This window comes from Zalophus californianus, chromosome 13 (assembly GCF_009762305.2).
Source record: "Zalophus californianus isolate mZalCal1 chromosome 13, mZalCal1.pri.v2, whole genome shotgun sequence".
NCBI lineage: Eukaryota > Metazoa > Chordata > Mammalia > Carnivora > Otariidae > Zalophus > Zalophus californianus.
In genome coordinates, this window is record NC_045607.1 from 11,845,067 (window position 1) to 11,868,440 (window position 23,374).

A 23,374-nucleotide genomic window follows, 5' to 3' on the forward strand; every position below is an offset into this window, starting at 1 on the left:
GAAATAAGAAAAAAGAAAGATAATTTCACAACTCAGAAATAACTATAGCTGATGTCTGGTGGGTATATGCCTAACTTTTTATGTAATTATTTTTATAAAAGTTCATATTGTTTTGAAAATTAATTTTACTAACTGCAAAATGTTGTGAGCATCTTTTCATATCACTTGACAATTATCTACCCTACCATTTTTAATGCAGTTACCTGTAACATGGCTATATCATAATTTACTATGCTAAATTTCTGACTCTGGAATATTCAGGCTGTTCTACTTCTTCTGTATAAACAAGGCTGTAAAGTAGAGCCATGATTCCTAAGGGAAAGACAGTTTCCACAATTACATCATTCCTCCAAGATCCAACTTAACCCTTGTGTTTTGGACTGTGAATTATACCATCAATTTGTCTTCCAGAAAAGTGTACCAATCAGTGTACACACCGTATTAGTAGCACCCTTATAGCAATTACCCTGCTGTTTTGGAATAGTCTTTTATGTACTTGTCTTACCCTCCTTCTAGTCTATGTATGACTGATAATTGTATCTAAAGTTGCAAAGAACTATACAGAAGGTTTACCATCCCATACTAATTCCAGTGCACTGTTTGCTGGACCCACATGTTGACTGATCAAACGGCATTATTGCACAGGTATTTCCTTGCTCTGTCAGTCGATGAGAGGGCCTAGAAGCAATAAAATCCAGTAGCAGTGAGCACACCTAGTGCCAGGATCTTGGTTTCTAATACCAGTTACCAACAAAAGGAACCAGGACTCCTTACAGAAATAGTTGTTTCTAAGACTGGGGCAGGAAATATACAAGATGAACCTGGACTATCTATAAGTGCCAGAGAGTAAGGAAGTGCTTCCCCTGTATCCTGACTATGAAGAAAACAAACCCGTAACAACAGGAGTATGCCAAAGGGAAAGTGGAGCCAAATGAAAGAATTCCCAATGGCCAAAGCTGGAACAATTTAAACAAAATAAATGAAGTAGTACTGGGATTAAAACCTAAGTATAAAATAAAAATCCATGAGTCTATACTTATATAATTAAATGACTAAATAAATTCGGCGGGGGGGAATGAGACAAATACCCTATGCAGAAGAATTCCCAGTAACTTTCATGCTGCCCTCTTGGAGGAAGCCCATTCCTGGTATGGGCAGTGCAGAGTGACTTCCTTTGGAAGAACAAAGTATGGAAAGGGGTAAAAACAGTGACTTAACAGTGAAGAAATAGGACAAATATGCCCTCAGCCAGATGATCAAGGTCAAAATCAACAGTGGTGAGTCACACTGATAGTCCCTACCCTTGATAAGAGATGATGAAAATGGTGTTTTACCTATGTGTTCATCCCCAAAACTCATAATCTCATGAGAAAAACAGATAAATTCCAGCTGAGGGGCATTCTATAAAATACCTGACCAATATTCCCTAATATCATCAAAGTCATCAAAAACAAGTTAAAGTATAAAGCATTGTTACAGTCAAGAGGAGCCTAAGGAGACATGAGGCCAAAATGTAATATAGTATCCTGGATGGGATCCACTACAGAGAAAGGACATTAGGTAAAAATTAAGCAAAACTAAATAAAGTATAGGGGCACCTGGGTGGCTCAGTTGGTTAAGCGTCTGCCTTTGGCTCAGGTCATGATCCCAGGGTCCTGGGATGGAGCCCCATGTCAGCCTCCCTGCTCAGTGGGGAGCCTGCCTCTCCCTCTCCCACTCCCCCTGCTCGTGCTCTTTCTCTTAAATAAATAAATAAAATCTTAAAAAAAAAAACTAAAGTATAGATTTTGGTTAATATTAATACATCAATATTGGTTACTAATGTAAGATGTTAATAACAGGGGAAAGAATGCAGGGTATATGGGAACACCCTATACTATTTTCACAATTTCTGTAAATCTAAAACCACTCTTGAATATAGCTTATTAAAAGAAAAAAATTGCATTATCTCCTTATACAATATGGAAGTTTGGGCTTAGCAAGGTTAAGCCACCCAAGTTCACATACCAGTAATGATCTGCACTTACTAGGCACTCAATAAAATGCTGAACAGAATATGTGGAATAAAACTGGTGAAATGAATGCTGTGGGTATAAGCTCAATAGTAATCAAAAGTAGGCTCTGTTCATGTGAAAGATTTATAGATGATTTCTCTCTTGGCCTCAACTCTTACACCCTTTTAGTGTATATGATATAAAGCAACGGTGAGGCTTTGTTACTTAATTTTTAAGGTTCTTCCAAAAAAAATTTCTGTAGAGAAAAATCTACAGAAATGATAATACTTACATGCTTTTTTCTTCTCTCCATCTAAGTTTTGAAAGTCATCCATTAGTTCAAATCACAGTGGTACCACATTCTGTAATTTTTCTGGATGACTATTTTTATACCTTACTGTGAGAATTGGCCCACTGGGTAACTTCTCAGGATTAACAAGGTACTGGGAACTGGCGGAAACCCTTTGAATACACACCCTTTGTAAACTCAAGTTGAAAAATAGAAAGCTAAGAATGGCAGGAAGAAAAAGAAAGTACCCAAACAAAGAAAATGCAGTGGAAGGCTGCCATGAGAAATAACCAACACGGGGAAGATTATTATTTCCAAAGTAGCTTGCTGCCTAAAGAAAAAGATCTTGGGACTAGTCTGTAATGTTAATAAATGACTTGTTAGGGGCGCCCGGGTGGCTCAGTCGCTAAGCGTCTGCCTTTGGCTCAGGTCATGATCCCAGGGTCTTGGGATCGAGCCCTGCATCGGGCTCCCTGCTCAGTGGGAAGCCTGCTTCTCCCTTTCCCACTCTCCCTGCTGTGTTCCCTCTCTCGCTGTGTCTCTTTCTGTCAAATAAATAAATAAAATCTTTTAAAAAAAAATGATTTGTTAAAAGCCATCATGTAACACTTAAGAAAACAGAATAAAACAGATAACAGCAAAACCCCACTCAAATCGATTACACCATATTCTCTTTTCAATATTTCACAGAAATTTAAAAAAAAAAGGTTATATTTTGCTCTTAAAAAGTCAGCTATAGCTTGTAAGAAATGATTTTAAAGACTTAATTTTTACAATCCCCTAGGATAAAAACCCAAAAGAAGAAAACAGAAATTGAAGGGGTGCTAAATGTTTATAAGTGAATAAATGAGGACTGAACACATCCTTGAGGTATAATCATTCTCTCTTAATTACATATAACTCTCACCATTTGTAATTTAATTTTGTATGTTTTGGAAACAGCAGAATTGCTTAAATGAAAAAATAAAGAATAAGACTTTTATGCTAATGAAAACAGATGTTCCTGTGTTTGGACAAGACCAAGATGGCCCTACAAAAATCTGCAAAATCTGGAAATTTTATTTCAGTTGATCATGTTAAATCTAAGCATTTCTAATTTGACAGAGCCAAAAAAGATGATTAAGGAAAACAGTAACAATTATTTTGTCTCTTGAACAATAGCTCTGTCTTTAAAAATCAAATACTGTACCCCTCTTAAGGAATGCCTCACATAGGAATTCTGACAAAATAAAAGGAAGGTATGCAGGATATTCTTAGAGATTTCTGAAATTTTGGAGATTTCTGAGATGTGTTCGAAGATTTAATAAACAGACTTACAGGTTACCATAAATTCTCTGACACTGCGTGCAATGCTTTGCGTGTATTTTTCTAAGAAGAACGTTCAGGAATTTTAAGACTCACTAGAATGTGACGTGCTTCCCGAGTGCAGAGATTTGTTTTGTTCACATGCCATCTACAGCTCCTAGAAGAGTGTCTGACAAATGGTAGACATTCAGTAAGTATTTGCTGAATAAATGAATTCTCAAGGGGATATATGAGATACTTAAGGTTCAGGGCTACTTATTTCCTACCGACAAATTTGCTTTTACAGACTTAAAAATAATTAACCAACAAAACAAGAACTAAGACGGATCTGCTGCCATTGTTTTAACTGCCTTATATACAGACAGATCTATCTTAACCCTCTGACAAAGGGGGAAAGAAGTTAAATCATCTGGCTAGAAAGGGGAGAAGCTGGGCCTGGAACCCAACTGTTTTGGCTTTTTAACTCACATTCTTAACCCAGATAAACATACAGTAAAAGTGAGCAAATTCCCTTATCAGCAGTGAGTGGCATTTTTAGTTCTTAACATATGAAAAAAAAGCTTTTGTCTTCTAGCTCTTATAACTAAAACCAACATGACAGAGACTTTGGGAAAATACACTTTTTCTTTTGACTCATATGGAAGTGCTTCCTTGGATAAAGGCTGTTCACTGGGTTTAAAACAGAAGCAATTAAGGCCCTAACAACATGTAGACACAGAAATATATAATGCTCTTAAACATAAAAACAAGTGAAGAAAACCTCAACATGTGGCCCTTCTACAAGTTATTCAAAGAAAAGGCATTTTCCCTTATTGCTAGGTGGATTCCAACATGTATCTTAATCATAAGACCTTGTACATCAGTGGTGGTTCTTTCCCATCAGACTTGAGATTTATGACGTTGACATATTTCCAACTTTGGGAGAGAGGCCAAGGGACAAAATGTGTATTTGGCAGGTTTTCATGTTTGGAACCTAGTGCCCTGTGGGGGATCTGCAATTTTAGTACATAATTCAGAGATCCACTGTATATTACCAACATCATAAATTTATCTCAACCAAATGAAATTTTAAAGAAGATAAATCAGGTAGCAGGAAAAACTGACACATAATATAAATGATGCAATAAGTGTTTTTCTTTTTTTACCTATGAACAATGCTAACCAGAACACTGTAGAGCTCAGTATGAAATACCTTTGCTAATCATCTTTAAAAAAAAAAAAAAAATCATTTCTCAGAGGCAAAACCCATTTGGGTTTCTCTATTTTTGTCTCATTTAGGGAAGTGCTCTTCCATTTCCAGACAATCAGATAACTATACCAACGCCCAATGCTACTAATTTTCCTTTACTCTTTTTCCCATCCAATAAAGAAAACAACTTACTCTGAACATGCACAACAAAAAGACAACTATGTACTATGGCAATGAACTGCCAGAGAATATTATACAGAGCAGACTCAGAAAACAGGCTCCAGTAATGTCTGCCAGACAAGCAAGTGCCTCTAACTTTAATACATACTTTAGCACTTGTCAGCTAAATAGTTACATACTTCTTACGTTAACTCTATGGCATACAATGTGACAGAAAATTAGATGACTTCTTCAGAAAAGATACCTTTTTAATAAAATAATGTACTGCTATCACATTGTTTCAATCCAAATATGGCATTATAGTGCCATTCTAAAAATAAACCTAAGTCCCATGTGATATGCAGTCTTTTAGCTATGTTCATTTCCTTTTAGGGCTCAAGTTTCCCACAGGAAAATTATTCAATGTTTGGCAAAACGGTCCCAAATCATATATAGATAAGGCATAAATGCTAACTGCACTGTCAACCTTTTCCTGCTTTGTTATTGTTTCTTCTTCTTCATAGTAATCCATCATGGAGAGGCCCAAGAAGCAGGAAATACTCATGAACTGTTACCTGACAAAAGTGAACACAAAAAGTGTCATTTTGATTAAAAAGCTGGTAGGGGAGGTAATCTATGAGTCAGCTAAATTTGAAGTCACAAAACTATTATATACAAAGTCATATTTCAAACACATGTTTCTGATAACTCTGATAATTTCCAAATACTTATTTCAATTATATTACTGAGTAAGACCATGTATCAAATGCCTTCTTAGTATAGCTTAATACTCTATTGTTTGACTTACATTATTTCCTTATTTTATAAAGCATTATATGCCCAGAACCAAATCTCAAAATCACCCATTCATAATACACCACACAAACGTGATCAAGACACATTCCTCATGCTTTATTTTTATATAATCAAATAATCAAATTACGATTTCTAAGAAAATATTCATATTTCATAATGCTTATTAACAAATACTGTTTTAAAGTTAGTTTCTTCTGAAAATAACTCTTAAGCTAGAGAACTAAGTTTAGCAAAAATATACAGCAACTACAAAATGGCTAGATATATTAAAATGACTTTACAACTCTAGAGAGTTCCTAGCTCTTTTAACAGTTAACACAATTAAATGAGAATCTGTGTTTGAATGACATTAATCACAAACATCTCCATGTGTGAACTGCTGAACTGCATTTAGAATTCTATAAGAGGTTTGCATTCATATACATATTCACAGACTCTATGTTCTGGGTTTCGACATTTTTTTTTTTAAAGATTTTATTTATTTGACAGAGAGAGCACAAGCAGAGGGAGAGAGAGGGAGAAGCAGGCTCCCTGATGAGCGAGGAGCCCAATGCAGGACTTGATCCCAGGGCCCTGGGACCATGACCCGGGCCGAAGACAGCCGCTTAACCGACTGAGCCACCCAGGCATCCCTCAACATCTATTTTAGTTATATATTTTTATATAGCTTTCAGGTAAAAATAATGTTTCAATAAGAACAAGTTTGAGACTTTAGTATTTCCCTAAAGAACTAATCTTAAGAAACAATGATCAAGAAACAAATATTTAAAAGCTATCTTATTTCATCATTAATGTATAAAGCTCTAGCTATTTAGATATTTTTCTATTAACCTAAAAACTTAAAACTTACCAGCACAAAGTATAATACCAACCAAACTCTATTAGTACCTTTGTAGTAATGCCTTTCTACATAGGTATTAAGAGCCCTCCTGGAATTAAATTTTTTAAATGTTTTTCTATTAAAAGTTCTTGGGAAACAGCACTTTTAAAAGATACTGGACAAGCAGTGATCTTCAATTTTATTTAAGCAAAACTTCACCCTCTAATCTCACCAGAAATACAAATACTATAAATAGCCATAAAAGCTTTCTAGAACCAACCATGCCATGTATTTTCACTTGCCCTAACAACATTTCTGAGGTGGCTGCCAGTGATCAACGGAACTAAATAAGATTTTTCAAATCTTAATTGGTTTGGTTGAAAGTACCAATGGAAAGACTATTTTTATTTAATAACACACCAAAATCTGAATAGTTTCCTTTTTTCCCCCAACCCTGCTAGCAACACCCATTTTCTAAGCACTTGACAAATGCTGAACAATCCTTTGGACTTATTTTGGTGGTATGATTGAGTCTAAGGGAGGTATAAGACCTGGCTGGATTTGAGTCCCAATTCTGCAACTAATTAAGTCACCCTCTCCCCATCTGTGAAAGGAAGGCTCTAGATTGCGACCTCTAAGGGGTCTTCTAGCCCTGTCACTTTAGGATTCTATATTATGTTATTTACCTACTCAAAAATCTTAAGTGCATCTCCAATTCCTAATTAAAATCAAATCCCTTAGCCATTTATTCCAAACTAGGGTAGTCCCAATTTATCCTTCTGACCTTACTCTGCATTACACCTCAACTTGAAACCTCTGGTTCATCCATGCTGCTCTGTTCACACAAGGAAGACAGCAGCACCTGTTAACATATACCGAATGCTTACTGTGGGTCAAGAGCTTCACATGCATTAGTTTCTTTAATCCTAATACTTGCATAAAATAGTGCTATTAGGCAACAAAGACTAAGAGGGATTACGTACCTTGTCGTAGTAGGTCACAGCTATTAAGTGGCAGGGCTAGAATTCAAACCCAAGTCTGTTTGCCTCTCAAGCACATACTTTTAATCACTACATATTACACGGTCCATTTCTTAGTGTATAAATGAGCCCTCTTTATTCAGAGCTTTGAAGCTTAAAACTCCCCTTGCCATGACTTTTTTTCCTAATATAACTCATTTTTGAATTTCAACGAAAGGGATACCTCTTCACCATTGCAGTCCCAAATTTCCTTTCTACCTCTAACCTATTAAAGCTCTTACTCTAAGCCTCAATGACTTGTTCCCTGATGAAGTACATCTAAATATATGTACCTTAATGTCTAAGAATTGTATAGGAGTAATCCTCCTGCAGAACATACTATAAAAGCAGGACAAAATACATAAAACATCAGTGTATTGATGGAGCAAATCATTATGGCAATACTTGAGGGGTTTATGATCCCTGCAAAAAAGGGTGGGCCACTCCACATTCACCCAGGAGTTTCCTCTGAGTATATGCCAATTGGTGGCAGGCCCTGGAGGTTATTGGGAGATTCTGACCTCTGTATGACAAAGAAATAATAGCAGCAATCTTTTACTGAGTTTCTTTGATGCCATCATGTAATTCTACATACTTAAAATGTACAGTATCTGAATTTCACAATAATTCTAATGAAGAAGCATAAGCGCATTTTACAGAGTAGAGAACCAAGGGCCAGAGATTCCAAAATCCATGCTCTTTTCACTACTTTCCTCTTTATCTTAGGAGAAAAGTGATCCAAGAGTACAAAGTAATCACAGTCATAACGTAAAGAGCTTTACATTAATGTAATATGTAGCTGAACTTAAACCAACTCCTTTAATGTTGGCATCATCATTACTCAAACTTGAGTATCCTTCTGAAGTTCAGACAGATTCAGATTACCTAATAAATTGCCAGAACTAGTATCTAAATTGTTTTAACTTCATTTCCAGTGCTCTGTAGGCTACAACACACATCTTCAGTACAATGATGTTAACGATTCATGATGCTAACATAATCTAAGTAGGAAGGGTTTCAATTACTACAAATATCATGTCATGAAGAAAAAGAACTTTTAAAAATGAAAAAGCCTTTTGACTCAGATTCTGCTCCCCAGGGGCCAATGAAGACAGAGACCCACAAATGGCCTCAATTTTTTTCTTTTGATCTAGCTATAAATAAATGGTTTTGGCAGCGGGGATTTCCCCAGGCTTTCTGGAAGAAAATTCAGAAATAAATCACGCTGTTTAATGCTGTAACTTCTGCTTTCTCCCCAAAATATTATCTTACTAATTCAACAAGTATTTATTAAAAGCTGATAGACACAGAATTTAAAGTTTTACTTTGAAAAGACTCTTACTTTTGTATTTTGTTCAAAGCCAATACAATCATTTTGTAACAAACCAATAAATCTTTCATTAAGTGATTTCAATCATGGTAATTTAACATAAAGATGTGCTTCTACTCTGCAAAGGGCACTCTTGTGTCATATGTTGCTTTGATAATTATAGGTCACTTTATTAGTCTTTTGTCTATAGATCTTTTGGGTTCCTCAAACTCTGCCCAGCCGGATACTTACGGCAATCTTATTCAAGGGGTGGGCAGAGATAACACTTTAGAAATCTTACTTTTCCCAGAACCTAGCCCAGAACTTTTCCCATATACTGCCTTCTAAGGAAATTCACCTAACACACATCTCCTTACCTATGAATACCGCATGGTACTTTGCATTCCACTCATCATCTCAAATTGCCAGGTCTTGTACTACAGACACCTGTATACCAGTATACATATACTCATCACACACACACACACACACACACACACCTGTATACCAGTATACATATACTCATCACACACACACACACACACACACACACACACACACACACACACACACACGCTTGTTTGTTTTCATGATATCCTTCCCAGGATGTCAAAGAAGATGCTTTCCAGTCTGCTGTCTTCCCTTGGTAAAAACCAAAATTAAAAAACCTAAAAAGACCCAAACAGATACTTATGCGGCATCATGATGTAGCAGACTGGAATCAAAAAGGTTTTATAGTCCCCAAACCAGGCTTCCACAATTGTAAAAGAGGGAAAATATCCCTTTTGGCTGTCTTCCTAGGAGGATGAGAGGAGATGATGAATAGGAAGTTGCTCTATATAGGACCAGAGATAACAGAGTGCTATTAGGTTCTCATTTTCTACTTTAGTAGTTTGTTCTAAACCTATGCTTTCTGGTTTCCCTCTGCTTCTGCTGAAATTTATTTGCCTTTTCCTAAACGTGGTTTATGCTTTTTGTAAAAATAATACACCTGCCTAGTTGGAAAGGTCACAGTACAAAGCTTACAAAGAAAAACAGCAGACCCTAGACCCCTCACTCCTCCCACTTTGCTCCCTGCTCCCCAGAGGCAACCATTTCTTTCTTTCCTTCTTCTTTTTTTGGCTGTTTTTTCCTATTTCTAAATATAATACTTAAATTGCTATTTTCTGTTTTTTTTTGTTTTTTTTTTCAGACTATCTAGTATGGGAGATGATACTGTACTTCTGTTATAGTCCCTAACCTCACCCACCTGCCACACACACTTACTTTCCTTCCCTGGACTCTCAATGTAATTTTGCTACAATTGTTAGTTAAATCAATATTGTTCATAAATGAATCACAGAGTATATCATAACTAGACTTCTTTTCATTAACTTTCCATTTTTGTCTGCAGTTACTAATTGCTCCATTTTTCTCCTCAGTATTCTATGTATATCTATCACCAATTCTTCCCCAACAAATCTGACAGAATTGTAAATTCCTGGCGTGTCTGCGCAGTTCAGTCAGCTAAGCATCTGACTCTTGATTTCAGCTCAGGTCATGATCTCAGGGTTGAGATCAAGCCCCTCATTGGGCTCTGCATTGGGCATGGAACCAGTTTAGGATTCTCTGTCTCCCCCTCTCCAAACACACCTCTCTCTCTCAATAAATAAAAAAATAAATAAATAAATAAAATAAAAATTGTAAATTCCTCTCAGTTATTTTTTCCTAAAGACATACTTCCTAGTGCCCTCCTTCCTTCTGCTCCAATTTGGATGAGCTGATTCCAGGTCTGCTGCACAGCTGATACCCCATGGCTTTCCTTCTCCATCACCAAGGGAATTCCCTCCCCCTCTGTCCCGTGCTGGGAGTCCCCACTTCCTCGGTTCTCTATCTTCCACTTTTTTTATTTCAACCATCATTCTGGGGAAGCATATCCTTCAGTAACTCACTGAGAAAGGATGTAAGGCAGGTAAATATTTTTGAGACCCTGCATATCTCAAAATGGGTTTATTTTACTCTCACATTTGAATGAAAGTTTGGGCATAAAATTCTAGGTTAAAAATCACTTCTTAAAAATTTGAAGTTATTTCCTGTTATCTCCTTGCTTCAATGTGGCAGAAAGTCCAGTGCTATTCAGATCTCTGTACTTAGTATGTTCCCACTCTCCCATCCCTACTCCAGACCAAGAAGCTTTTAAGATTTTCCTTTATCCCCAGTGTTCTGAAATTTTATGATTTGCCATCATAAAATCTTTTTAATACACCAATCTGGTCCTTTTCATTATGGAAATTCATATCCTTCAGTTCTGGACATCTTTCTTCTGATATTTCTCTGAGAATTTCCTCATTTTCCCCCTCTATTCTGTTTCTGAAAATCATGTTAGCCAGATATTGGGTCTCCTTTATTGAGTCTCTGTCTTGTTGTTACCTACGTTATCGTCTTTTGTTTCACTATCTGGCCTACTTCAGAAGTAATTTTATCTTCCAACTTTTCTGATTTAAAAAATATCTGATTATACTTTCAAGAACTCTTTCTTATTCTCTTTCTGTTCATTTTTTTATGGCATCCTATTCTCTTTTAATGGATGCAAAAGCTTCTCTGAAAATGTATTTTAGAAAATATATTGGATTTACTTTTAAAAGTTTTGTGACTTGCACTGTTTCTATTTCCTCTGATTTTTGTTTGTTTTGGGCCTGTGTATTATGTGAGATGCCTTTCTCGAAAGACCAGTGATCTTTGGCTAACTGTAAAAGAGGAGTAAACACACTAACTGAAAGCTCTGTATGCATAGGTGGGATTTGTTGACTGACAGGCATCAACTTAAAATGACTTGGGCAGGTAATATGACAGTTTGGGAGCCCTCAAATAATCAGTCCCCAGACTGGACTCCTCTTATCTCCTGCTTAGAAGATTTAAGGCTGACTGAGAGCATTTTGGGAGCACAGAGGGACAAGAAAACTGATTATTTAAAATACGCAGGCATTTCTACAAGAAAGGAATCATGTCATCCTTCTTTATAACCCTGCCAGTTAGCTGCAATGACTGGGATATAGCAGAGACTGCTGCATAAGGGCTTCTTGACTGTGTCTTAAACTTTCCCTAAAGCCACTGTTATTGTGTAATAGAATTATCCACACCTTCCAAGCAGTATCATCTGAAGCACATCCCTCTGAATACATGACTGATAGCATGTTAAGGAAAGAAGACAAACCTAGAAAACTGGTTAAGACTGAAAGACAAAGCAAAACCACAGAATTAGTCACCAAGCTAGGGATACCTCCTCTTTCCTTGTGACTGATTTTTACGGGCTACCTTATCTGGATTCAGAGCCAAGAAGGTGATGTGATCCAAATACATATTCCTTATCCAGGCTGGGAGAAACTGACAGTTTGACAGCACTGCCTGAAGTTCCCTTGGCCCAGGCTACTGGGTTTCCAGGAGTCAAGTTACCTGGCATACAAAGAACGCACATTCCCACACTAGTCTCCTGGTACTACAAAGATACCTTTTATCATTTAGAGTCAAGAATAGCCTTGAGCAAAGAGAAGACTGCTTACAGGCTCTGGCCCACCTTTTGAACATCACTGTTCTATAATCACCAGAAGTAATAATAATAGTGACTAGATGTAAATAAGAAATAAGAAAGAATAAATAATAATAAATTAAATAAAAAATAAGAAAGAATCATTCATTAATTCCGTAAAGTTGACCAGAACTCCTGCTCTGAGCCAGGTCCCATGTTAGATTTTAGGGACAAAGATATGAAGAGACACTACACTGTTCCTGCCTTTAGAGACTTTACAGACAAGTAAAGGAGGTAAACGAAAACAGTTTTATGTTGAATTTAATGCTACTGTCATTTTAGAAAGGTGAGGGTTTATCATGCCTCTCTTCCCAAATTTGGGGTTGCTAAAAAGCATGGAATTGCTAACCCCACATTGAGCTTCTAAGACTTTATTGTTGGGGGGGACACCAAATCATTATGTAGGGCTTCCTTAGATGTGAAACCATGGTAGATACAAATAATAGTACTTGTTTTTATTGCAAAGCACTTCATGTATTACAAAGTATTTTTACACCCATATCTAATTCAGTTGTCAAAGTAACCCTATGAGGGATGAGATTATCTCCTTTTATAGAAGAAATTAAGTGCTTAGAGAAGTGATTTGCCCTTACAAGACTAGTTAATTTGAAACAGAAACCTAGATTTTTTTATTCTCAGTTCAAAGTTCATTTTAATCATATCATGGTGCCCTCGTCACCCAAATTTTGAAGAAAAGCCTAACGACTCATTTGCAGCTATAAGAAATGTCTAGAATAATGCCAAGATGTGCAAAATATGTTAATAATATGTACATTTAATATAAAATAATTAGGTTTCCTTCCACCTGAAATGGAAAAATTATACAAAAACACAGAGAATGATTTGTGAAGACTTTAAAAAATCATAAATGCCACAATTCTCCCATCCTTAATCTTCCCACAATCTGCTCATATAACAATAAATTCTGGTTTGCCAATAATTTATTTCACAAGTCTTCTATGATACAAAAACACAAAGCAAAATTAAAACATTTCCTACAAAGCCACTGTGCAGATTTTTGAATCAAACCTGAAAGGCTGAGGAAACACTCCCAGAAACCACTCTACCATCTGGGAACTTGTAACCCTGTTGCTTCAATTTCAAGTTCAAAGAGTGGACAATGCATTTATAGTATAAAAATTCAAGTTTTCCCAATCCTTAAAATACTGAGACCATTATTCAAGTAAAAAGGAAAAGCCCTTAAAAAGGCTCAAAAAGAAATTCATCAAGCAATATCGCTTAAAGAAAACCCTTTCCAAAATGGAATTTGGGAGTCGGCAGATCCATGAACAATTTAAATATCCTTTCTGGTGTAAGACAGTTCTTTCATTAAAGTAGACCACTTGTCCTTTTGTAACTGCTTTTCTGTTCTAAGAGGAAAAAAAACACATTTTCTCTGAAATCACTGTATAAAAACGTACAATTTACAAATATAATAATTAGTATTGTCTTATTTGAACATTTACTATGAAATAATTTCAACACAATCACCAAAAGCTTATGCTTCCTCTGATATCAGTCATATACCATATATAGTTAAATGCACTGTCTTGCCAAAGCCCAAGGTAACTGAATCTAAAAATATATTTATTTTTTCATTCTGAACTAGCCAGATTGGTATTTAAACCAAACGTCATCAAATTGTTGCACTAAACATGCCAGGATGAAAAGGTTATTTAAATACAAACTGTCCATATGTATCACAGAGAAAATGCTCCTAGCCACTGAAGACTGAATGATTATACCCAGGCTCATCCCCTCTCCCCCAACATGCACAAATGTAAGAAAATAAAAATTAAAAAACGGTAAAGACAATGAATGTGAGAAAAGAACTGATAAGTGGATGAAACACAGACTTTCTATAGTCCAATGAAGACAAAATAAACTGGAAAGACATCTGATATTAAACAAGTATCAGCTGGGGGAGTGGGGGAATTTTTCTTTAAAATTACTATACATAGCTTCTACTTTAGTTTCAGGCTGAGACATTGACAGAGATTTTAATGTGGAAAAAAATATTTCTAATAACATCTAAATTTGGTACTAGGACAAAAAAATGTAAAAATCTGTTAACAAAAGCTCTTATTAAAAGAGTTATCTTTTGAGTCATTAAAAGATCAGCTTGATTAGCCCACTTCCAGAAAATCAAACAGATATTTTCTCTTTTCCATAAAATTTCCATAAGATCTTTCCCAAAGAGTTTTCTCTTTTCTCACAAGATGGAACTCCACTGGAGGAAAAAATTAAAAGGGCTCAGCACCCCCAAAAGTAAAAATCCACTGATTTAACATCAGTTTTCTATAAAAAATCATCTTTAAGATTCTCATCTTTGCTAAACTAAAAACTCACAAGCAAACTGCAAATCTGAACAGGTTACATTCTCCAACATGTATGAAAAGGAAATTTTGGTTCTTTTAGATCTGTGCCATGTAAATGAAGAAATGTACAGAACCATTTTTCAGAATCCAAGGGAAAAGGTTTTCCAATTCAAATGGCAATTTAACAGAGCCATTCATTGTTAAAATAACTTGCAATTTCAATGAGTTCTAAATATTGAAACAGCTTGGAATCAAGTTTTCTAATAGTAAATATAAAGAGCAAGCAAGTTTTTGGGAAGAATTCAGAATCTGAAATTTCAATGTTTACATAATACTGTAGAACACACATTTGAGGTTAAAAATCAAACTGATACCTAAAACCTAAAATCATAAGAATGCTGCCCTTTATTTTAAAAGGAGGCAGGTTTTCTAATATATGACAAAAAAACCAAAGCCTATCTCCCTGTTTTATAAATATCCATGTCCTTTCTTGGATTCAAAACTTCACTTTAACCCATTTCCCTTGGGTTTCTTCCATCTCACTGAATACCATTGTTGTATTACGATTATAACATCCAGCCAAAGGCAGAGATCACAGAAGTCCCCTGAAGACTTCCAAAACATTAAAACCAGTAGAAAAGCAGAGGAAATACTCTCATGCTTGGAGCTGCTGGGAAATCCTTCTCTCCTTTTAGAAAAATATACTTCTTGTTCTAAAGATAATCACTTGAAGAAAACATCACTAGTACATAGAAATACACAGCACTATCGATAATTCTACAGAGTAACAGTAATAACATCCTACAAATTTTGCTAGTACTTTGGCTTAAAAAAAAAGAAAGTAAAGAATTGTTATATCCAAGGATTTTTTTTTTCCAGAAAGAGAAGCGCAATAAAGGAGAAGTCCTTTATTCTCCTTCTCTCATTCAAATGTGCATTCCTTTAACACTAAAAAAGATTGCTTTTAAAAAGAATTAGATGCTACTTTGTTGATTCCATTTAACCACAAAGAGAACATCTCAATCCCCTTCTATTTTATAAATGTATTAGTTAAATATACAGTATATTTTCTCACTCAGTTGCTTAGGACACCTTTCTCCCAGATAGTCTTATATTTTGAAAGTCTCTGGATTAAAAAAAAGAGAAGACTAAAGATTTACTTTTATATGTTTTCACCGTTATAAAAAAAATGGCAGCAATTAACCTATCATTTGTTTTTCAGCTTATTAAAACACACTTTGCTGTAAAGAGCAATCTAAATTCAAATATTGTCAATACACACATACCAAAGGCATGGGCAAAAATACCACCACACAATCACTTTCTATGCACACAGTTCTTTAGATCTCCATGAAGCATGGCACAGAGGGCAGCTCAAATTTTCATAAAAATTATATGATTTGACTGCACTTTTGCTTCATTTATGGTGCACTGCAAAATTTTAAAATTAGTGTTTGGGTGTTCACATTATTCACTGTACTGAGAATTCTCTCATGAGAATAAGACATAAAATATAAAACATTTGGCTTTCTAAATGACAGTGCTGAAACTTGCAGCACAGTTCTACTTTGGCATACATATATAAAGAAAAATTTTATATCCTGTTAATTCATCACTGGTTTTTAATATTCCCCATTAAAATAATTCAATTGCATATGCAGCCTAAACAGCTGGAAAGAACCCAGAAAAGCGACAAAAAATGACTTTTTTAAAAATGCTGACGCTTTTCACACCCAGGTTCAGTCATGCCCGCTGAAGAGAGGTGTTAGATATGGGCTTTATTTTAAATCCTAAAAATGTAGTCATTTCCATGACATTACAAAAACTGGAACCAAGAGCAATTTATCTTCACGGTCCTGATTCTCCTGATGCCAAAACACTTTTTAGAAAATAATTTCTGCAAACTTAGAAGGTATTTTCGATGGATCATTTGTTTGCTATTGCTTAGAGTCTAATTATTTTGTCCCAGATTTTCTAGTGAACTAGGAATACAGAGATAAAAAGGAAACACACACACACACACACACACCCCACAGTGACTCAGTGTCTGAACCACTTCAGATATGGCATCCATTAAGGGGGTCTTTGCTCCTAACCGTGTAAGGGTCCTTAGCTATGGTCTGACTTGCACAAGAAGTACACATGGCTCCTGAGAGGTGCTTTAGTCCCCTTTGGAAGACACTGTTGGAGAGACTATAAATGACACAGTTGCAGAAACTGTTACTAATAGCAAGCCAGGTGGTCAAGAAGGAGGCGAAGCGGTTGCTGTGGCCAGTGGAGCTCTCCAACAAGAAGTAGATGATGTATGGCAACCAGAGGATGTAAAATACACTAGTAATTCGGAACAGGACCATGGCATAGCGCTTATCAGGACAGGTCTGTACCTCCCCAGTCTCCCCACTCTGGCTGCTGAAGCGGGCTTGCCTTTCGCTGATCTCCTTTGTGTGCTGTTGGCAGATGCGGAAGATGTTGAAATAGGTGAAGCACACAATGAGGGCTGCCGGGGCATACAACATCACCACAATGAAGAGGGTGAAGTAGGGGTCAGTGTGCCAGGACTCTGCACACCACTGAAACACATCTCCATGATATCCAGGTTTGCCCCAGTGGAAAAAGGAAGGCAGGAAGACCAGGGTGGAATATAGCCAAATCAGGAAAATACACACACGTAGTCTCCAAGGTGTAACCAGGGTATTATAGGTTAAAGGTTTAGTGATGGCAATATATCTATCGATGCTGATACAGGCCAGAGAGGCCATGGAGACACTCTTCAGAACGGATACTACAAAACCGAATACCTGGCAAGTCAAAGACTCCTCCACTGGAAGGGGGTAGTGGAGGAGTGATAAAGAAGGGACCAGGCAGCTGACCCCAACCAACAGGTCAGCATATGCCATAGTCTGAATAAAATAACTTGTAGTATGATGGTTCAACAAAGGTGCACAGTGAAATACAAAAATCACAATGATGTTGCCAGAAATAATCAATACAGTGAGAAAGACAATAATCAATACTTCCAAAAGGCAAAAATCGACAGTTTCCAAATTGCCAAATGTCAAGAGGCAAAAAGGGTGGCTGCTCTGATTACCATCCAAGGTAGAGTTCATCTTGAGCTCGGGAGTGATCTCTCACTTCATGCTGCCGCTTGGCTGCTGCCAACAGTTCAGAGGAGCAGCTGCAGTCATTGCGGTCAGCTCTGTGGGTCTGTAATAATGCCAGACGAACCTTAGTCCCCAAGCTCCTGATGCTGCTCTGGTGCACTGCCTGCAGTACAATTCCCCTTTAAATCCTTCTTGGAATAGGGAGAACCAGCAGCAGTTGTCTGGCCAGTCCCAGATGCGGCCATAGTACCAGGTTTACCATACACATAGCACCAGGGGAGTAAGGCAAACTCTGGGTACAATGTCTTCAGGCCAATGAGGGTAGGGGGTAGGGGCAGAAGAGAAGGGAGGAAGATTAGGAGCTTCAGCAGGAGTTGTAATGAGGCTCCTCTGAATAGCTGACAGAAGAAAAGGAGAGAGCATTTTACATTTTGCATCCAATGCCCTGATCAAAGAACCTGGCTAGCTCAGGCTGGTATCAACCCTCCCACTCCATCCCACTCCACCCGGTACAACCATTCATGGCTACTCTCAGCGGCACCCCACATAACTGGTCCTGACTCTACAGAGGAGGAGCAACAACAGCAAGCTTTCATGATCAACATAAAACAAAATCAATCGCAAGCCAGATCAATCTAACCCCATTTCCTTTCATTTGAGCCTTTTGGGGGAAGAAAAGGAATCTGCTTACAGCATTTCCGAAAATATTTTACCATAACTACCACTAATAAAATTACTTAAGATAATTTATTTTCTTCACTGATTCCAATGTAGTATTTCGCCTCTTTGAAAACATTTCAACAGAATTTATCTGTCTAGCTCGATTTCAGAGTGTTACCTGTAATTCTGCATGCTGCAATCCAAACAAAAGCCACAAAACATCCTTAACAGAAAGCCTTGCAGTGCAGGAATGTGCCTCAGCCCCGTTGACTGCAGAACTGAGACAGAGGGAGGGGATAGAGGAGGAGGAGGGGAAAGAGAAGAGGGGGCTTGGGAAAGGAAGAAAGGGGGGAGGGGAAAGAAAACGCCTATGCGCACACACCCTTCGGCATCTTTAGCAGCTCATTAGAATTCATGGCCAGAGAAGCGGTCCCTGATTTCCCGACTGCACAGTGGGGGAATAACTTAATATGCCTGCAGTGCAGTGTTTGAAAGCTGTTTCCTCGTCTGTCTGGAATCCCCCTTTTAGTCGATGAGCACAATTCAGACTGCTAGTAAGGAGAAGGGGTTGTAACTGGGACAAAATGCCAGCCAGGAATTAGACTGAAACAAAAGCCAAGGGGGTAATGGTGAGAGGAAATTCCAATTTTCTTATAGCATTTTCCTCAGGGACAAAGAGCAATGCTAAAGTGTGTTAACAGTGCATGACAACTGAGGAATCCTAATTCAGTGGCACAAGAAGTTCTAGCTAGAAGGCTAAATGTTCAGCATTAATTTTCTCTCACGATTCCCTGGATATTGGCTAATTTTAAGAAAGATGACAAAAATAACAAGCAAACTTAAAAATCAGTTTTTCAAGAGAAAAAATAAAGAAAACCTCACCCATTCTGAACACTGAGGAAACAGCATACAAGCACACTGTTCCTGTATTCAGTGCTACCCTAGAGTTTTGAGATGCCATTTCTTGCTTTTAGTTTACTGAGAAGCAGTGCACAAAAATATACACAAAAGGTGGACAAGTAAATAAACCCATTTCACTCAGGATTCAAAACTATAAGAAGTTTCCTGTTACAAATCAGCTTACGTATCTTAGAATACACAATCTCATTTGTGCCTATTTAAAACAATGCAAGTTGGAATTATATTGTGGGATATATTATACTGTGTTGGGATTATATTCTGGCATTCTAGAAAGATGGCACACCTGGGCAGGGATACGTGTTATGTGATCCAATTTTCATTTTTTTGTTTCACACACATGCCTCCTCACTGCAAGCAAATGGTCCCCCATAATCAGAATTCAATTAATTATATCTTAAGAGCTAAAACACTCCACTTATTATAGGAAGGCAACACTAAAAAACCTATTGAGCATAAGCTTGATAGCTATATTTGACAGATCTTACTGGAAAACATGGCTAAGTGTGACATATAGAAAACCCATGGCACTGACCACCCAACTCATTCAAATCCTTGGTCTTACATTACTAAGCCTCTTACCCTGTTTCATCATCTGTAAGATGAGGATCATACTCCCTATTTCACAGAGTTATTGCAAAATAAAGGAGACAGTGTACACATACAAAAGGCTTACCAATATTTAGCACATAGTGGGTATATAACTTTATTCCCTTTCTTCTCCTAGAACTAAAATACCCTTCCTAGGTAGTCTGTGTTTTTCTGCCAACCACGTTTGCACTGCTTGAGGATGGGGTCCTCTGATTCCTAAAGTGCCTCTCTTATTGTGACTGCCCAGTTCTGAGGCACAACAGAATATCCAACAGTTATTTGGATATTTTGCTGTCACACATTCCTCAAATACACTGAAGCTATACATACGTAAGGCAGTAAAAGTATCTATAAAGAATGAATGATGATATGGCATCAATTATTCCCTCTACACTAATAATTTCTCTGCCTATGTCTCCAGCCCTGACTTCACTCCTGAGCATTCTTTCCCATTTACAATTTGCCTGCTAGCCAATACATCTTCCACCTGGATGTCCTGCAGACTTCACCCACAGCATGTCCAAAATAAAATACATTTTTCTCAACAAATTGGCCTCTTTTATCTTTTTCCAACACTTTTATTTTTTCCAGGCACTCAGGTAAGAAACTCTGGAATCATCTTGACCACTCTCTCCCCACTCAATGTACTACTCTTACTCACCAGGTTCCTGGCAATCTATATCTACAGTGGCTTTCAATTCATTTTAATACTTTAAGGCCATCATTAAATATTGTCTGGGCTTTTAATCTTCTTCATTTTTCGATCTATTCATTTCTGCCTAAACATCTAATAGTATATGCTTTATTATGGTATCCACAGCTCAATAAAAGTCAATGGCTCCCTAGTGCCTCTCCAATCTAATCTCCCTATTCCACACCACCCCCCACACATCCTGCCCTCCAGACAAACCAGGTTACTCACTATTCTATACATCTGCCACACACTTTGTTTTTGAACTCTCACTGTTTGAGTGCTTAATACTGAATGAAAAAAGAAATGATTTCTGAGAGTTCTATTTCAATAAACAGAAAAAACATTTACCAAAGTCAATAGTACAAGCTCTTCTAACTACTTGTGAAGTTTGTCATGTAACTTATTCTCCATTTCGGGTGTCTCATGTATAAAACTAGACAGTTATGCTGATTAAAAAAAAGACATTACATTGGTTAATAACTTGAAAGAATTAAAAATGTAATAAAAACACAAGCTGTTACATTACTACCACTAGTATAGTAATAGTTCTTCCAACTTCATTTCCATTTTAGTAAAATCACTTGGAGCTATAATCAAAATATTCATATAGGAAACCTAAAACAACAAAAAGCTTGTGAGCGACACTTTACCAAATCAGTCAAGAGTTAAGTGTTTTGTTTCAGATTAAAGAAAAACGTTTTCTTCAAAAGAAAAACATTATTAAGGACATAAAGTGGCAATAAATCTACATCCTCAACAAAAATCTATACAGGGGCGCCTGGGTGGCACAGTTAAGCCTCTGACTCTTGATTTCTCGCTCAGGTGGTGATCTGGGATATTGAGATTGAGCCTGGGGGGTTAGGCTCCCCTCTCAGCATGGAGTCCGCTTCGGACTCTCTACCTCCCCCTCTGCTCTTCCCCCCCTGCATTCTCTCTCTAAAATAAACACATAAATTTTTTTTAAAGATTTTTAAAATTTATTTATTCAACAGAAAGATAAGAGAGCACAAGTAGGCAGAGCGGCAGGTAGAGGGAAAGGGAGAAGCAGGCTCCCCGCTGAGCAGGGAGCCCGACATGGGGCTCAATCCCAGGACCCTGGGATCATGACCTGAGCCGAAGGCAGCCACTTAACAACTGAGCCACCCAGGAGCCCCAAATACATAAATCTTAAAAAAAAATCTATAGGGGTCCCTGGGTGGCTCAGGTCATGATCCCGGGGTCCCGGGATCGAGCCCCGCATCGGGCTCCCTGCTCAGCGGGAAGCCTGCTTCTCCCTCTCCCACTCCCCCTGCTTGTGTTCCCACTCTCGCTCTCTGTCAAATAAATAAATAAAATCTTAAAGAAAAATCTATATATACTTCCCTTTTCATTTTTTTAAGTTTTTATTTAAATTCTAGTTAGTTTACAGTATAATATTAGTTTTAGGTGTACAATATAATGATTCAACATTTCCATGTAAGATTTGGTGCTCATCACCTATTTAACCTATCCCCCTTCTTCCCCACCTCTAGTAACCATCAGTTTGTTCTCTATAGTTAAGAGTCTGTTTCCTGGGGCACCTGGGTGGCTCAGTCATTAAGTGTCTGCCTTCAGGTCAGGTCATGATCCCCAGGTCCTGGGACTGAGCCCTGCATCAGACTTCCTGCTCAACAGAGAGCCTGCTTCTCCCTCTCCTGCTCCTCCTCTTTGTATGCTCTGTCATATAAATAAATAAAATCTTAAAAAAAAATAATGCAATCTCATGATATATTTGTGGCTTTTGGGTAAAAAAAATAGTATTTCTGTATGTGTATATATCTATCTATATATATATATGATTGGAAGGAAACACACTGGAAATCAACTCTACTTTTTAGTGGATCGTGGGTGGGATTACAAGAGATTTTTTATGTTTTTCTATATTTTATGAATTTCCCAATTTCTTTGTACAGTTGACCCTTGAACAACATGGGTTTAAACTGCACAGGTCCACTTATAAGTGAAACTTTTCGACAAATACTGCAGTACTGTATTTTCTCTTCTCCTTATGATTTAAATAACATTCTTTTCTCTAGCTTACCTTACTGTAAGAATACAGTATTTAATACGTATAACATACAACATATGTGCTAACCAACTGTTTATGTTATTGGTAAGGCCTCTAGTCAACAGTAGGCTATTAGTAGTAGAGTTCTGGGGGAGTCAAAAGTTATATGTGGATTTTCAAATGTGGGGCGGGGTCATTGCCCCTAAGTTGCATGCTGGTCAAGGGTCAAATGTACATTTTTATAATCAGGTTTAAAAAAACATCGAGGGGCGCCTGTGTGGCTCAGTCGTTAAGCGTCTGCCTTCGGCTCAGGTCATGATCCCAGGGTCCTGGGATCGAGCCCCGCATCGGGCTCCCTGCTCAGCAGGAAGTCTGCTTCTCCCTCTCCCACTCCCCCTGCTTGTGTTCCCTCGCTTGCTCTATCTCTGTCAAATAAATAAAATATTAAAAAAAAAACATTGAAAATAATATATAACATGTCTCTTTCGGTAAAGCTAACAAAAACTCTGGCCACGAGATGTCCTCCCAGAGCCGCACTGAATGGATGATACCAGGTTTAAGTCACCTACTTCATGGGACTTCGTTTCACTGGTCCTTATGT

General features: G+C 37.3%; 2 protein-coding genes across 5 annotated transcripts in view; both read right to left on the reverse strand.

Annotated features, from left to right (window-relative positions):
* The window catches only part of RABGAP1 (RAB GTPase activating protein 1), a 156,864-nt gene that overhangs the window by 45,944 nt on the left and 87,546 nt on the right, over window positions 1-23,374 (reverse strand). Inside the window, exons 1-2 of one of the 4 annotated variants that reach the window (XM_027614635.2) lie at window positions 18,723-18,751; window positions 3,685-3,757 (exon numbers count right to left, since the gene is read on the reverse strand). The exons of the other annotated variants lie outside the window; for them this stretch is intronic. Coding sequence (XP_027470436.1) covers window positions 3,685-3,757; window positions 18,723-18,736 — 87 coding nt within the window. The 5' untranslated portion in view covers window positions 18,737-18,751. Of the gene's footprint in view, window positions 1-3,684; window positions 3,758-18,722; window positions 18,752-23,374 lie in introns of those variants that run through there. 4 annotated transcript variants of the gene reach the window in all.
* Window positions 4,788-18,810, reverse strand: GPR21 (G protein-coupled receptor 21). The gene is made up of 3 exons (XM_027614639.2): window positions 18,723-18,810; window positions 16,880-18,282; window positions 4,788-5,511 (listed from the first exon to the last, which is right to left on the reverse strand). The coding sequence occupies exons 2-3, from the start codon at window positions 17,888-17,890 to the stop codon at window positions 5,455-5,457; spliced, it is 1,068 nt and encodes a 355-aa protein (XP_027470440.1). The 5' UTR covers window positions 17,891-18,282; window positions 18,723-18,810; the 3' UTR covers window positions 4,788-5,454.